Source organism: Tetrao urogallus, assembly GCF_951394365.1.
Source record: "Tetrao urogallus genome assembly, chromosome: 20".
NCBI classification, from domain to species: domain Eukaryota; kingdom Metazoa; phylum Chordata; class Aves; order Galliformes; family Phasianidae; genus Tetrao; species Tetrao urogallus.
The window spans coordinates 3,091,736-3,108,296 of NC_136833.1; the positions used below are offsets into that span (position 1 = coordinate 3,091,736).

Consider the following 16,561-nt stretch of genomic DNA (forward strand, 5'->3'; position numbering starts at 1 on the left):
AACGCTGGGGAAATAAAGCCAATTGCCCTGTCCTTGTACATCACACGGTTACATCTTGAATTAATTTCCTACTTTAAGGAAGACGAGGTTAACCCACACTTATCTCAGGCCGCGTAAAGCCCGCTGACCACTCACAAATCCCCTCTCAAACCCACGGCTCCCCGCAGAGCCCCGCCCTACGGCCTGCCTCCCCCACGCCCCACGAGGCGGGCCCGCAGCGCGGCCGTCCCTCACGGAGGCGGCGGGAAAGCGGGCCGGGCCTGCAGCCGCCGCGATGGAGGACGAGGAAGAAGTGGTGGAGGTCACGGAGGACGAGAAGGCCGGGCCCGCGGCTGCTGAGAAGCGGGGGCCAGCCGACACGCTGGGGTCCGCCCCTGCTGCCGGCGGCCATTACGAGCTGCCCTGGTGAGATACAGGCCGAACCGCTTCCTCGGGAGAGAGCGCGGGCGGCCGCGCGGAGCTGAGGGAAATGGAGCTGGGGGTGGGAAGAAAGGCCGAGCGGCGCGGCCATTGGTGCGGAGCGCGATGGGGGGCGGGGCTTGGCGTGGTGTAGCCTATGGAGAAAGTGGAGGGCGGGGCGTAGAGTGGCCTATGGCGGGAGTGAGTGGGCGGGGCGTGCCGTTGGCGGGAAGGTGGCTGTGCGCCCCGCAGGCTGCGCGCGGGGTTCCATCTTTTCCTTTAAGAAAGCGAAAATAAAATAACTTTCAGACAGTTTGTGCTGCGAAATGCTGCTCTTGGCATCCTTGCAGCGTTCGCATCAAAGACACCTCCTGTTATCTTTGTCCCATGTTGTCTTAATGCCCCGTGTAATCTTAATCTCCTTTTCCAGCGGTGTAGGGCACTGTTAAAGTTCGGTTAGATGTGCCTCAGTGCTTGGGTTTTATTTCTACAGGGTGGAAAAATACAGACCTCTGAAACTATGTGAAGTAGTTGGAAACGAAGATACAGTGAGCAGGCTGGAGGTGTGTGGCTGCTTGTTTGTTCATGGGTGAGATGAAAAAATGCCATTTTGCATCCATCCCCAGAGCAGAAACAGAGCTTCCACGTTTCCGTCTCTGAACATTTGGACAACAAATTTTCTGAATTTCTTTAGAAGTCACAAGTCTTAGGACAAATCTGATCAGTATTCCAAAAAAATACGCCTTCTGTACTCGGGGTGCTGTGCAAATTGGCCACAGCTTAAATACAGCTTTAGAAGTTGTGCCTTGTAGTAATTTGGGGACTGACATTTAGCTGGAAGAAAGCATGGAAGCAGCAAGATTTAAAAAAAAATAATGAAAGCAGGAGAGAAGAGACATGGCAGCTCTTTCTTAAGATTAAAATGGAATAGAACTGGAAACTTTGTTCCCTCTGTGTTCTTACACAGGTGTTTTGTTGTTGTTATTCTTTCCTAGGTCTTTGCAAAAGAAGGGAATGTCCCAAATATTATCATTGCGGTGAGTATTGCTGTGGCATTTGGCTGTGTCAGTCCCAGTCCAGAGATCCAGGCATGAGCAGTGTAGATTTGCACTGTGGTACCACTGAAAGAGATGGTATGGTTGCAGAGCACTATCTTCAGCAAAAGACACAGCAAGTAAACAACCTTCTGTTACTGAAATACTGAAAACTAACTCGGCCCTTGGGTGCCTATTGAAGCATGTCTTGTGCTTCTCTGCTGCTGGAGGCAGGATCCTGAGCTCAGGTCACTTCTAGCTGTGACTGCAGCTGATTTTCATGAGTGGGGAGCATTGTAGAGGCTACAGGTTAGGAAATGGCTTGGCACTCATCAGCAATTGTACTTCCAGGGTCCCCCTGGAACGGGAAAAACCACCAGCATCCTCTGCTTGGCTCGTGCTCTGCTTGGCCCTGCATTAAAGGATGCTGTTTTGGAGCTGAATGCCTCAAATGACAGGTGAGAAGGAATAAGCCTTATCAAGCTTAATGAAGAAGCAAGTATCCATTTTTATTTTTAGTTGAACTCAGGCCAACTTGATAATATTACAGTAAGGCCCCTACTACTTTAATGTAGTTTTTCCAACTCAAAATTAGGCGATTTTTGGTGTCCAACTAGCACTGTAGATATTATCACTTGATGTTTTATAAACTCGGCAGGAACTGCCATGTAAAAAAATATAAACAGATGGAGTGCAGAATACATAGTAGTACTGTCTTCTCAAATTTACTTCAGAGTTATGTTTCCTGCATCTGTGAAGATCCTCCTAATGAAAAGTGAATGAGTTATTTATAATGAACCCCTTCAGTGCTTAGGAAAAAAAAAGGGGAAGCGATAGAAATTAAGACTGTAAGGGCAGTTGGGAATAACTGTAGGATAAGGATGTTAGGTATGTAGAAGGCACTGACTCTTCTGCAGCAATCAGGCACTAAAGGCTGATTATATTTCCCAAATTCTGTAGCAGACACTGTTTTGAGGACATTTCATAGAGGGTTAGGAATGCAGTAGTTTATACCAGCCTTTTTAGTTCCATAGCTCTTCCACAAATCGTGGCATAACATGCATATTCTAAACAGAACAAAAAAATAAAATCCTTTATTTTTAAAAGTAAGTCTTTGCTGGGACTTTAGGAAGGGATCCATGTTGTGCTAGCACAGCTTCACAATAATTGTCCTGGCACAGCTGACTGCTTACTTTTGAATGGAAATGAACAGTGCAAGAATGGGGAGCACAGGAGCAGTCCAGCCACTGTGGCTGCTGAATGAAAGCTGTTATGGAATTTCACCCGACTGAACATAAATGACTTCAATTGTTGTTCCAGAGGCATTGATGTAGTGAGAAACAAAATCAAAATGTTTGCTCAGCAAAAGGTCACACTTCCAAAAGGTCGGCACAAAATCATCATCCTCGATGAAGCTGACAGGTACACTGTCTTTTTTTCTTGACCCCAGCTACTATGTGAAATGTTTTCTATCTGTCCTGCTGTCTTGGATGGTATGTGATGTTTTGAGCAGGCTATCAAAAAAGATTTGAGAGGAAATAAATGTGTATTAAACAGTACTCTTACAAGATTCCTCATACTAAGTTGTGATCATGGATTCAAAGGAAATGCTCAATATTGGGGTGAAGCACTTTGGGATTTAGCTCGATGTAATCTTACCATCTTCCAGTTCACTGGCTGAAAAGTGATATATATATTCATACATTTTTTTCTCTGAAAAGAATCTAGCTTACATGGACACTTAATTTCACTGGATAAAAACGGGACACTCTTCTCCTCCTGCATATAAATAGTAGTATTCTTAGCAGTACTCTTAAGTTTGATTTGATTTTACATGTTAACTTTATGGAGGTCTCAATAACTGGCTGAGATTATGACTGGTGACTGGTTCATGAGCCTGCCAAAGTCTGAGGCTTGCCAATCAAAAATACCAGGTAATTTACAAAGCACTGTAAAGCACAAAAAAAAAACTGTAAAGCACAAAGTAAACTTTAAAGCTTGTATAAAGTAGTCACTAGGCTGCAGCTTTAAGTCAGTGAAGGGTAAAATCTGTCCTAATTCCTTTTCTTCTTCAGCATGACAGATGGAGCACAGCAAGCATTGAGAAGAACAATGGAAATCTATTCCAAAACAACGCGCTTCGCACTCGCGTGCAATGCCTCTGATAAAATCATAGGTAAAGCTCTGTTAGTGCCTGGGTGTTCTGGTCACATGCTCCCCATGCTGCTGGGTAACCTCCAAAGGAGTCCTCAGAACCACTTGGAGCCTGCTTACTGCAAGAAGCCACGGCACTTCAGGAAAATCAAACCACAAAAACATCTCATGCTTTGTAAAACAGCTAATGAAGAGCACGTTTGCATAGCTGATGAACCTTCCAAACAGCTGTTTTTCATGAAAAGTGCTGTGCATGACTGCAGAGCGGATTTCTTCAGGCTTAATCACCATCCAGCTCTGCTACAGCTTAGATTTTTGGTGTATTGTTTACTAGACGTTGAGCCCCTTTTGTTTTCCTGCTTTCTGAAGCACAATCTTGAAGTTTGCCTGTAGGTGAACACACTGTAGAGCTTCAGACTGTTCTTGTTTAGCAGTTAAAGTAGGATAAACATCTACATTCCAGGAAAACCAGGAGAACAAAAGAAATTGTCCTTGATAGATGTAACACACTTGGGTTCAAATGAAGGACTGTGGTGCTTAAGCAGATGCTGTATTCGCTCTGCTTTACGTGTTCTTAAAGTGACAAATCAAGAGTGGTTAAGCTTGGAAACGGACATTTTTTCTTCCCAAATGAAATGTTTTTATGTTTGTTGTTAAGAAAAGAGGGAAATGCTAATTTTGCATCTCTGTCCTCAGAGCCTATTCAGTCTCGGTGTGCAGTGCTGCGTTACACCAAACTGACAGATTCACAGATCCTTGCCAGGCTACTGAAAATTGTTGAAAAAGAGGATGTACCATATACAGATGATGGATTAGAAGCCATTATCTTCACAGCTCAAGGAGATATGAGACAGGTAAAAGAGGGAAGGCAGGGAAACAAAGCCTTCTGTTCAAGCAACTTTGAGTTGTGACTCTCTAAGATTCATCTCTGGGGATATAAAGCAAAGGGGAAGTGACGTACAGCACAAGAATAACTAAACTGCTTGGTTTTGCAAGGTTTTAAAGCTCCTTAAAAGGGAATTGGTGGAAATCAGATACTGAATTTGTTGAGGAAAACAATCTGCATGCATTTAGTCTGCTGCCTACTTGAAAACTGCGTATTTGGTGTCATTTCCCAAGAAGTATATTTCATCCTGAGGGGTGCAGTCAGAAGCAGAGCACTTCACAAAATAACTGAAGTCTTTCTTTTCCTTTTTGCAGGCCTTAAACAACTTACAGTCCACGTATTCTGGATTTGGTTTCATAAACAGTGAAAACGTCTTTAAGGTCAGTAGTGCTGTGAAACAGTGCAGGTAAAAGTCCAACACTGCAACTGCGTGAGACCTGTCTTCAGATATACATGACTCTGATTGTGCTTTACCCCTTTGCAGACACTGATAGATGTAGCAGTGATGGCAATAATCAAAGAAGTGTGCCTGGCTTTTGAAAGGCAGGAAGTGCTTGCAGTCCCTAACAGCATGTCTAAGACTTTCTGCCTTTCCTGCTCTTTCGAAGCACGTGAATCACATAACTGCTGGGAAATTGCACACTGGTAACTTTTGAGTCTGTTACTTGAGTGCTCTCATGCAGTGCTATCGAGTCTACCACAGTAGGATTGTTATGTTATCAGAAGTATCATACGGCTTAAAATGTAATTAATCTGTATTGTAAGACATTCTGATTCAATATTTGAACTGTATAAAAGCTCGGTGAGAACACTTGGGAGCTCAATTATGGGATGTTCTAGTATTTTGAAGTGTAATATTTGTTTGATACAGGTATGTGACGAGCCTCACCCTCTGCTTGTGAAAGAAATGATACAACACTGCATAAATGCAAATATTGATGAAGCATACAAGGTGGGTTTTGTGTGTTCTGTGTGCAGACACACCTTTCCTCTGCAGAATGTCTGATTTGAAGAATTGAGTGTGCACTGCTTGCTCTTTATGAAAAGGGCAAAACCATGCATCCGAATTGCTGAGTGAAATCTCTTCTTTACAGGAGTTTGTTCAGATGAATAACCCATCAAGCAAAAAAAAAAACCCCAAAAACAACAACCTGAGCAGTAATGAAATCACTCACTAAACAGAATCAGTGTTAAATTGTTTGATAAACAGCACGAGTAGTTTCACCAGTTGCACGTGCCTGCCTCAAAAATGAACGTGCTTGACTCAAAGGATCGGTTTTGCAGATAAATGTGGGATTGTTCTTGCCTGCACAGATCCTTGCCCACCTGTGGAGACTTGGATACTCTCCAGAAGACGTGATTGGCAACATCTTCCGTGTGTGCAAAACCTTTCAAATGCCAGAATATCTGAAGCTGGAATTTATCAAGGTTAGTATCAAACTGCTTACTTATGGGATCTTTTTGTCTGTTATAAAAAGAGGATGGGATTTTTATCGCAGGGCAAGCTCAGAGTTTTCTGCTTGCTATTTGTTAGTGTAAAAAAACCGTATTTGTTATTACTGTTTTCTTTCTTACCCTGCATTATTAGTTTATGAATAAGAGCAGTCACTTGACATTCAAAATCTAACACCCCACAGAAATGCCAGATGTCACTTCAGAGATCAACTTACAAAGAAAATGGCGAAATGAAAGTTCAATTAAGAAAAAACACCTCGTTCTAATTAGTCTACGTGAGAATGCAATAGTCCATAGCCACAAATGGTTTTCTTAAGTTCAAGCAAGTCTGAAGATGGTTTCTTAGGAGTGAGGGATATAGTGGAGCATCATCGGTCGGACCGTATGCAAACTGCAGGACAAAACAGAAGGTTTGGCATTGTTTTTCTCTCCAGGAAATTGGCTACACGCATATGAAGATAGCAGAAGGTGTGAACTCACTGCTACAAATGGCTGGACTGCTTGCCAGGCTGTGTCAGAAGACTGCAGCTCCTGCAGCAAGTTAGAAACCTGACTGGGCTGAAACCTGTGTTGTGGAAGGCGAAGGCCTGGTGTGTGAGGTCAGCAGCTGTGTTTGTCCTGAATTCTGTCAGTCTGTTTTTGCCAAATCCCAGAACCAGGTTCTATCATCAAATTAACTTGCTTTTTTTTTTTTTTAATTTAGACAAATAAAGCTTTAAAATCTACTTCAACTCAAGCACTCTTGTACCTGTTGTGTGACTTGGGCAGAGGAGAGGGCTGACAGCTCAGGAGGGAGGAGCAATGGCATCTATTACACTCAACAAAACTGCCTATGGCAACGATACCAAGACTTAACAGCAGGAGAGACAAAACTTTAATCCCTTTGTTAATGATTACACCTCCTGACTAATCCTGAGAGGTGGCCTCACTGAAGCCAAGAAGGAAAAGTTTTTGCACAGAAAGAGACCTTAATGAGGTTACAATTAAGGCATGTTGTGCAGGCGCCGCTCTGGGTGCTATTTTTGTGTGATGGTAAGGAAGATATTTCACCAAACAAGTACAGAACAGTACACATTTCTTAATGCTGATTGTTTAGGACTTGTTTAGGATTAATTATTTAGGATTGACAGCTAATTATTACAGATACTACATCTATAATATTTAAAAACATGTAAGTTCAGAGGTGCTCTGCATTTGCATTCCATTCTCTTTTCTCCATTGTCCAGATTAAGTAATGTCATTTTACTGTAGTTTCAATAAAAAAAGCTACAGCATCATGGTTTCCTCTCTGCCTGGTTTTGGAAACCACCTTGCGAGCTCAGAGGAGCAATAAAGTGTGAAATGCAGAGTGAAAACAAATATAAATTTAATGTGACCACCTCTATATCTGGTGTCAGATATGCATCTCTAAGCAGAGCTGTCTTGAAATACCTACATACATTCTGGTTGTAGCAGTGGAACAAAGCACGGTAGAAGTACAACTCTCTGGTACCTGCCCTTCACTCTACCCCTCCTGTTGAAGATTACCACCCCCAGCATCCCGTTGCCCACACCATGTTGTTTCAGTGCCAAGCTGATCTTTACTTGCAGTATCAGCCCAGACGCTGGCCCTTGCGCAGAAGCCACAGCTGGTTACACCCTTCATTTCTCTGATTCAGCCCCAGGGGCGATGAGTTTTAGCAGCAAAGACGTAGCATTCTAAATTGCACCCTCAAGACTTTCTGCAGCTCCTCTGGCAGAGCTCTAAGACAAAGGAAATCACGATGATTGTCAGTTAAAGCACAGACACTTCGGAGTTGGCTCCTGAATGGAATAAGGGAAACAGTTCTTATGGATACAACACTCACAAGTACATTCTCCTTTCACTAGGTATTAATCAAACTGTGGTAAGTTTGATTTTCTGACAGTGATTTGTCACTGCTAGCACAAATACTGTTAAATATGTGACTTATAGCGTTGTATTACAGACACAGCATCACAGCTTTTGTCCACAAGAGCTTAAATAAAGCACGTTATTTAGACAGTAGGCTAATATTCCCTTGTCTAAGCAGTTTGCTCTGGTGGTGCCAGCGCAGGAGTGACAAACTCAGAGGATCACAGGTGCTGTTTCTGTCTGGTGAGCAGCTTTCTTTTCAGCACATTCGCTTGGTGCCTTTCAGCTCCACTTTGGAGCCAGTTCACTTACAAATTAATACTCCACAGCACTGGGGGGATTTAGTTATACTCACCTTCACTTAGAAGAGGAACGGTGTCAGAGGCCATCAGCCTCTTGTGCCAAATCTGATTGCTCCCTGAGAGTGCAGAGCTGCTGCTTTCTGTTAGCTAGGTAAAGCTTCCCAGCTCCATTAGCCATAGTGGCTGGGCCAAAACTACGTTTCTAATGTGTCTTCCAACATTGAAACCAGGAAGAAAATTGCTCACTTGGCTGTCTCTCTGATGTGAGGAAAAAGAGCTACGTGTACCCAAGGGAGATGCCAGCGCCCTTTGAATTACTGTCAGGCAACACAACGATCTGACAGTTTGGGTTTAGCACCAGAAATCCTTACGTACCTGAAAATGAGTTCTGAAAGGACAGTTAATCAGTGAACACGTGTGTGTACTCACCCGCTGCTAAGAGAAAGCTCACGTTTCAGAATGAGACTAAAAACATCGACTAAGTTTCCCTCAGCAGTGCCTGGATATCTTCCAGCACAATGAGATCACTGGCTGAAAAGCACTTCAGGAGCTTTACAACCCTAAGGAAGGATTTGCTGCTCTCTGCAGCTGGCTGCTCTGGAGATTGGAAGGAGGGCAATTTGCTCGGACTCCCACAAAGGTGAGGGAATGTACACCAAATCTATTGCTCTGCCTGCTGACACTCTGCAGCTTTCAGATTCCGGCAATGAAGGAACCTCATTGCAGGAAAATGTAATTCCTCTAATCCCCCTCCCTGCTTAGCAAGGGGAGCAGTATATCTTGCATTTTAATCTTTTGGCAGCACACTCACCTGTTGGATAGAACATCCCAGGAGGTCTTTGAATCTACCACTGCATGCCAAGAATCTTTTAACTGCTGCTAATCACATCCCAAGCATTTAATGTCTCCCTCTGGGAATGAGATGAACCACAAGTGGGTGCAGCATCCTGGCACATCACTGAGAACGCAGCTCACTCTTTTCCTCTAGCAGATCCTGAAAAATCTGTGGTCTGCAGCAATTGGTGAAACGTGAGAGCTTCTTCAGAGAAGACACCAGCAATGGCAATTTCATGGGCCAGGTGCTCTGTTTCAGTAGCAAAGGCATCTCCTCATTTCCTTGGCTGTCCATGAGCCTGTGCGGAGCCAGCATGTCTGCTCCGTGAGGCTGTGTCCCCTACTTGTGCAAAGTTTCAGCATTTAAACATCAGAAACCAGAGCGTGAGCAAAAGCTGAAGGGAAGGGTTGGGGCAGGCAGAAAGGCAGGCTGCTATAGCTGCACAGGCACATCGTGCACTGCATCCTCTGTCCCTAGAGTCCCGTGGGAGCAGGAATGCATGCATTTGTAGCAGCTACAAGTACATTTCCCAAGCCAAACACCAAACCACCTGCTGCTGCAGCTACACAAAGAGTGGCCCCACACTCACAGCAATTCTGCTGAAAATAGAGCTGAGCACGAACAGCAGGAAGCACCTGACATCCTCTTCTCCCACTCCAGGGCTCTCACCCTTACCTCCACTTCTCTGCACATTCTGACCAGCCCCAGAGATGTGTGCTGTGGGCTGTGTCCCTTCTTGAAGCGCAGTTCTGAGACGGTTCTGAGGAATAAAGCTGCATGGAGCGACGTTTTCTCCCAGAAGGATCCCACACATCACCCTGGGTCACTTCTACATATGCTATCAAGTCAGCCTGTGTCACTCGATCACAGAAACAGCACCCACATTGCAGCAAACCCCTATAGAAAAACCTGGATTTTCTTTGAGGGCTTTTCAATTTTAATAAATAAGTGCTAAGATGGTGCCAGACCAGTGCACGAGGGCCCAAGAGGTTACACTTCAGGACTGATGTTCCAAATCTCAAACAGTGCTGCAGTTTGTGAGGCTGACAGCTGTGGATCAAACCTCATCAGTCGTTGCAGCGTCTTTGTATCGTTATAAAGCAGATAAGGAAAGACAAGGAGAACTGCCACAGACACTGCGAATTACAAGCTGCAGATGAGGGCTTAATCCTCTTTAGTCCTTAGCTTTTGTAACAGTCTGGTATCTCATTGAGCTCCAGAGAAGCACTGCTGCTGTAAAAGCAACCTCTGCCTTGCCAGTTCCTCTCCTGTAGGAAACAGCTTCTGGAGGAGAGCGTAGGAACTAAATCAGAACCTAATCCCTGCCTTTGAATACCGCCGTGCATGAGTCAGCCTGACAAATTAAGTAGTTGGCTGCACTGCAGCTCGGCAAATTAAAGAATCATTTCACGCTTGGCAGGAGACAGCATTGCACAGAGCAGCCGTGCTCCTTCCAGCACGCAGGCCTGGAAGGGAGATGGGACCAGGAGTTCTCAGCATGTCCATGGGTGCTGCTGCTGGGCAGGCTTTGCTGCTGGGCAGAAATTCCTCCGGTCGCATCCTTGCTGTTGGATGTCAGGGCTTCAAGCAAAGCATCTCTTCTTTTCAATGACACTTGTCCCGTGTGATCTCAGGCACAATTTGGGGGAAAGATGTGACTGAGGGATGGAAAACGCCTCTTTCCCGATGTACGTGCTGGCTGGGTGGGCTTGTGCAGCTCGGCAAAGGGCTTCTTCAGACTTCATGCAGAACACTTGAAATCAGAGGGGGAAACAGTGAGTCTTGTAGCTCCTGCAAACAGCAGGGAGATAAGCACAAAGCAGGCAGAACATGCTGCAATTAGCACAGAAAAGTAATCCCTGACATTTCTCATGGAAGAGAAGTGGATGCAGGGTTGCTCATAGAAGTGAGTGCTGCAGCCCTCTGCATTTTATTTCAAGGGTGACCTGGCCTCCCTCCCTCCAGACGCTGCTCAAGGTTGTAACAAGTGCTGCTATGAGGAGAGCGGGCTGACTGTGCTTTGGATGCTGGGAGCAAACCTGAAATGCTCTGTATGGCTTCAGAAAGATCCCATCAAGGAGCCTGCCCACCACTGGTCAGTGGTGAGAGGCAGGACCTGCTCAGTTTGTGCAGGTAAATTCCAGAGGCTGGAGCTGTACAGGGACAATCCCGCTGGCTCCTGCAGGCTTTCAGGGAGCAAAACCATGAGGGGAGTGGTACTGGTCCCATTCCCTCTCCCAGCCAGGCTCTGGTTGGAGCAGGATGACCAGCATGAGTTACATACATGCATACACCACAGATGTATGTATGAGCACAGTGTGAAGTCTTCCTGCAGCTCTTTGCAGGTGCTTTAACTTTGGGCTGTCTGCTCAGTATCAGCAGCCAGCAGCTTGCTGCTGAGAGCAGAGCAAAGCATGCAGCAGGAGCAGGGCTCCAGGGGTCCCCTGCTGAGCTCTGCCTCTGTGCTGCAAACCAGAGGGGTTTGGGGCTCTGCCTGCAGTGCGTGGCTCAGAGTTGATCTGAAGTAGTTCTGGGCTACTGCAAGTTCCCCAAGGAGAAAACACAATCCTTGCCTTCCTGCTCCCATTACCTTCACTTTGACAGCAGGACGGCATCTATCGTTGGGTCTGTGTTAACGTAGTCTGGCTCCTCATCCTTGCTCTCTGCATACAGCGTGGCTAACAGGGATGGAAAGCAGCCATCAGCAATGGGGACGGTCTTAAAACACTCCCACCATACACACTGTGTGACCTGTCACAGCAAATTCACAGATACGTCACCAGCAGTGAGCTGGGCTCTAGAGAGTGCACGGGTGGGATAGCAGCCATCACCGCAGCAACACCCAATGCAGAGATGTGCACACTGCCCTAGATACTTATTGTGGATGAAAACACCTCGAGATGCGGTGATGCCTGCATGGCCCTGAGCACAGTGCAGCACAGCAGCACCCTGCCCACCATGAGCAGCTGCTGAGGACAAACCTGCTTGATGCACCTTCCAGACTTCTATTGCTGCGCTGTTCTCGTAGTCTTCTGCATCATCTGCAAGTAAGAAGAGTTTGGGTGGGTGATGCTGAACAGTAAATGAGATAAAATTGGGCCTTTGAGGCTAAATCTCATTAAGGCTCAGTACGAAACATGACAGCACCACACTTACCCAGCTCAGAGCTGCAAGGATCAGTAATGACAACGTTCTGATAGGAATGTGAGTCCTCATCTTTGGCAGAGAGAGAAAAGGGGAATGAGGGAAATGTGAGTGACCCAGGGGAGCCTCGGCACCTGCAGGGCTTTGTGCTTTTGGCAGCTGCCTGCAGGTGAGGCTGTTTGTCCTTTGCGTGCTGTGCTGGCTGCTGGAGAAGGGAGGGCACTGAAGACCTTACCCTTGGGTGGGGAGAAGAACCTGTTGTGGCTGTAGTAATCCAGTGGGATAGGCTCCCTATGGAAGGAAAGCTGTGCTCAGCCTCTGCCACCCAAATGCACCCTGCCCGAGGGAGAGCAGCAGGCTGGGGCAGCAGCTGCACGGCCTCCAGACCCCACAGAGCATCACCCACAGAGGTGATAAGGGCCAACAGTGCCACAGCCCTATGTGGGGTGACACAGGAGCTGTCTCGGTGACAAAGGAGATGGAAAGTGCACCTAGAGCACTTACACGTAGGCAGCATCCCCATGTAGGCAGTCCTCTGCAAACATAAAGGGATTCCCATTAACACACCACACTGCAGCACCAACCCCTGAACACCCCAGTTCTCCTGAGCATAGGCACAGTGGCCAACCCTGCAGGCAGCAAGCCCCAAAGCCAACAAGGCAGCACTAAGCGGGGCTGGGAGCCCTAGCAGACCAGGACAGGCCCTGCAAAACAGCAGGGAGATTGGGAATTATCCCCTATTTTGAGAAGCAGAGTGCAGTTCCGTGCAGCAATAACTCTCGCTGGGCTGGTGCCAGCTCCAGGAGGGAGCCAGGGGCTGCTGCAAGCATTCTGTCCCCCCTCCTTGGCTGCTCAGCATAGCCTAAATACAGCAAGTCAGAGCTTGAAAGGCCAGCTCCCATCACAGGGCCATCACGAGTCACCCAGAGCTGCCCACACAGCACATACCTGTCAGGAAGTTCTGGTAGCGGGGCTCAGCACTGCTCTCTGGGACAAAGCACAGGCATGTTAGAGGGCTACGAGGCAGCACAGAGATGGGGAATGGCTGGGGTGGGCTGTAGGTTGTCTGCCCCTATTGCTTTAAGTTAGACTGGTGAGCTGCAGCAAAGCAGCCTGCATGTAACGCTCAGGATCTTATCAGCTGTCCCTGTGCAGACCACCACAAGCCCCATACACAGCTGCCAACAACCTTTGCACCACCCAACTTTTTTTTACAGCACAGCTCAGGGTGTGGGCACTGAGCCTCTGTTTTTCCCCCCAACCAGTGGGAGCTCCCAGCTACTGGAAGAGTTGCAACACCCACATGCTTTGCAAATGGATTTTGCAACATCACTACGCACGGATCTGCAGCCGCTGATGCTCACCAAAGCCAACGTGACAGGAGGTGCTGAGCTCCTCGGGGGCTTTCCTGAAAGAAAGAGCTTCCTTTGTGGCTGGGGCTTGAAGGGAAAGAGAGCTAAAACCTCAGCTCTGACCAAGCATCAGGAAAAGCTCTGCCTGATGGCAACGGGAAACACAGAGCAATGCGAGTGGATGAGTTTGGGGTGGGGATGGCCATGCAGCAGTTATCAGTGCAGGGTGTTTTTTGAGCGTGGTGATGGGGAGGGGGGGATTTCTCAGGTTAAGCAAAGTGGGTGCTTCGATAGCTAGGATGTGCCCCGTGCTTTCCACCTACCTCGCCAAGTTTTTGGGTTCCTTGATCCGTTCTGGCCTTTGGGTCACAGCTAGGAGCAAGAACAAAACGAGAGCAGTGAGCACAGAGCATCCAGCACTGTGGGCTCCCCAGCATTGCAAAACATCTTCCAAACTATTCCTCAAATGCAGGGCCAGAACGGGAAACGAGCAGTGAGAAACACACTGTGTGTACGTCAGAGGGATCCACAATCCTAATTGCTGCCTTATTTCCTCTTTTCCCCCAGATTCACTCAGTCTGGCAGCCTCTGGCACGCTCAGCACCAATTGCAAGATGCACTGCTGGGTTGCAAGCTTGGCTCAGCTCAAAACAAAGACTTTTTGGGGCTGTTTTAGGCAGGGCAGGGCAGCCTTGGCAGCTGGGGATGGTGACATTTGCTGCAGACCCCAACAGCACACTGGCCAGGGCAGAAATCAAAAGGTCAGTGTGCAGCAAGCAGGAAGCAGAGAGAGGTGATGGCGGATGAGTCACTGCATCACCCACAGCCCCGCTCCCACAGCATGAGCAGAAGCCTTCCAGAGCCCACACTCACTCTCCCATTGCTTTAGTTGTGTTGCTTTAGTGACTCGTTCTCAAAGAAAGCATGGAATTTGGTGGGAGCAGCCCAGAGGGATCAGAGGTGCCTTCTACGTGGCTTTGGGACCACCCCTCCCCACAGGGTTCTACTCACCAGAGTAGGACCGAATCACCTCAAATCGCTGCGGGCGTTCCAGCCTGGAAGAAACAGAGGCACCACATCAGCTGAATTTGGGCACATAACATGGAAACCAGAGTGAGGGCTGCAGATGGCCCCAAAGGGACCCTGAGGATGCTCTTCCTCAAGGCCTCCCTTTGGGTCTCCTCCTGGCCTCCGTGGTCAAGGTGTGCTTGCGGCCCAGGGGCAGAGGCTCAGGGTGACAAACCCTGCCGTGACACTTTGTGCACCAAAACATCACATCCACGCAGGACAAAGCGAGTGCTCTGCCATGGTGAGGCCTCACACACTGCCCGTGGCACCGCGAGCCCTGTGCTGGGCGACCTGACCTCCTTTATACCACGCTTGCTCCTTGATCAAGGGTTAAAAGCACTTTGTCGTTGCTGTTCATAATATCATTTAAGCTGTGGTTTGTCTGTTAGCGAAGGAAATAAGGGGGTGTGCATGTGTATGGTGGTGTTTCCTTCACTGCTCGTGCTGCAGCTGCAGGGATCTGCCGCGTGGCCCCACCAGCACTGGGCATTGCTTTGCTCATGGAGCACACGGGATGAGGCAGGGTTGTGCCCTCTCTGCTTTTCCAGACCTTTTTCCAGTGAGTTACTGACTCACGGGCCTCGTGGTCACTGCTTCATTTGGGGTTATTCCTTGTGATGGTGTTCCCCTTTATCGGGATGCATCGCCTCACGCACTGCCAGCAGCACAGCTGGGGTGCAGATGTGTATTTGTAAGTGCATTCTGTATATCCTATAATATAGACACATCATAGTGGTACATATATATACATATATATATACTATTATTTGACATTATGTCTGTCCTGGCTGAGCGCTGTGCAGCGCACGCACCAGGTCCAGCTCTGACTTCTGTCTCCCAGACAGATTTTGGGGTAAAGCACAACAGCAAAGGGAACTTACTGACTCCTCTGGTTGCTGTCCTTTCCTCGCTTTGTAGCTGAAAGAAAAGAGAGAGAAAAAAAAAAAAAAGCTTGATGCAAAAGCGTGATACAGGCATTCGAGACAAGAAAGGGAAGAACAAACTTCTAGTGGGGCCACCAGCCCCATCCTGCGGCTTCTCAGCCACCATAGAATTGTTTGAGTTGGAAGGTGCCCCCAAAGGCCATCTGATCCCACTGCCTGCAGTGCACAGGGACCCCCACAGCCCCATCAGTGCTCACAGCCCCCCAAGCCTGACCCTGGGGGTGTACAGGGATGGGCACTACCAACTCTCTGGGCAGCTTGCACAGTCCTCGCACCACCCTTACTGGAAGCAACTTCTTCATTATACTCAGTCTAGATCTCCCCTCTTTTAGCCTGAAACCATTCCCCCTTGTTAAATCACACCAAACCCTATTAAAGATTCTCCTCCTTTCCCCTCCTTTCTTACAGCCCTTTAGATACCGAAAGGCTGCTCTCAGCCCACCCCAGAGCCTCCTCTCCTCCAGCAGCACACCCTGCACAGAGGGAACACCTCCGGAGGAAAGCAGCCACCCGTTGCAACCCAGGGTCCCCGTGCCCTTGGCAGAGCCTTACCATAGAGCTGGCACCTGACGCAGGCACTCACAGCCACCCCAAGCAGCATCAGCGCAGCGGCTGCCCACAGCAGCTCTGGCTGTGCCATGGCCTGGCCTCATCCAGCCTGGAACACAGTGGTGAAAACTGCTGTCATTTCCACCCGGAACCAGCCCTGCCCTCCTTTCAATGCTGTACACAAACAGCAGTGACCGTACTTTTTGTTCAATAATCAGCAAGGCAAAAAAAGCAACCCAAACGTGTATCTGTATTTCCGATAGAAACAGCAGCTGGACTCTGCCCCGCTTTGCACCTTCTCCCTTCACTCATATAAAGCAATAAATAACGTTTCCCTGCCCAAGCTGCCAGCCACAGCCATGCACCCTGGCATCACACAGACCCCAGCCCGAGCACTGGGAGCTTTGTGGCCCCACAGCAGCACTGATGGCCAGGGCACACCATGCTGCTGTGCTGCTGCTCCAGTAAAAGCAGTTTGGGAGGTGTTTTGGTTTTGGGGGCTGTTCGTTTTCAGCTGTGCAAAGCTGAAAGATGTGGACAGCACTGACCTACTTTGTGCCGCTGTA

General features: G+C 47.9%; 2 protein-coding genes across 2 annotated transcripts; one reads left to right on the top strand and one right to left on the bottom strand.

Moving 5' to 3' along the window:
- Nucleotides 1-274: 274 nt before the first annotated feature.
- RFC2 (replication factor C subunit 2) lies at nucleotides 275-6,653 on the top strand (the record flags this gene model as incomplete). The annotated part of the gene is made up of 11 exons (XM_079545264.1): nucleotides 275-405; nucleotides 893-962; nucleotides 1,395-1,436; nucleotides 1,785-1,891; nucleotides 2,754-2,855; nucleotides 3,509-3,609; nucleotides 4,284-4,441; nucleotides 4,788-4,853; nucleotides 5,345-5,425; nucleotides 5,788-5,901; nucleotides 6,363-6,653. The coding sequence occupies 11 exons, from the start codon at nucleotides 275-277 to the stop codon at nucleotides 6,471-6,473; spliced, it is 1,083 nt and encodes a 360-aa protein (XP_079401390.1). The 3' UTR covers nucleotides 6,474-6,653.
- Nucleotides 6,654-11,530: 4,877 nt separating this feature from the next.
- Nucleotides 11,531-16,158, bottom strand: LAT2 (linker for activation of T cells family member 2; the record flags this gene model as incomplete). Its single annotated transcript, XM_079544932.1, has 11 exons — nucleotides 15,999-16,158; nucleotides 15,384-15,420; nucleotides 14,446-14,489; nucleotides 13,758-13,806; nucleotides 13,447-13,490; nucleotides 13,031-13,069; nucleotides 12,587-12,617; nucleotides 12,318-12,373; nucleotides 12,095-12,154; nucleotides 11,896-11,979; nucleotides 11,531-11,616 (listed from the first exon to the last, which is right to left on the bottom strand). Exons 1-11 carry the CDS (start codon nucleotides 16,084-16,086, stop codon nucleotides 11,531-11,533), a joined length of 618 nt encoding a protein of 205 aa, XP_079401058.1. The 5' UTR covers nucleotides 16,087-16,158.
- Between the last annotated feature and the right edge of the window lie 403 nt (nucleotides 16,159-16,561).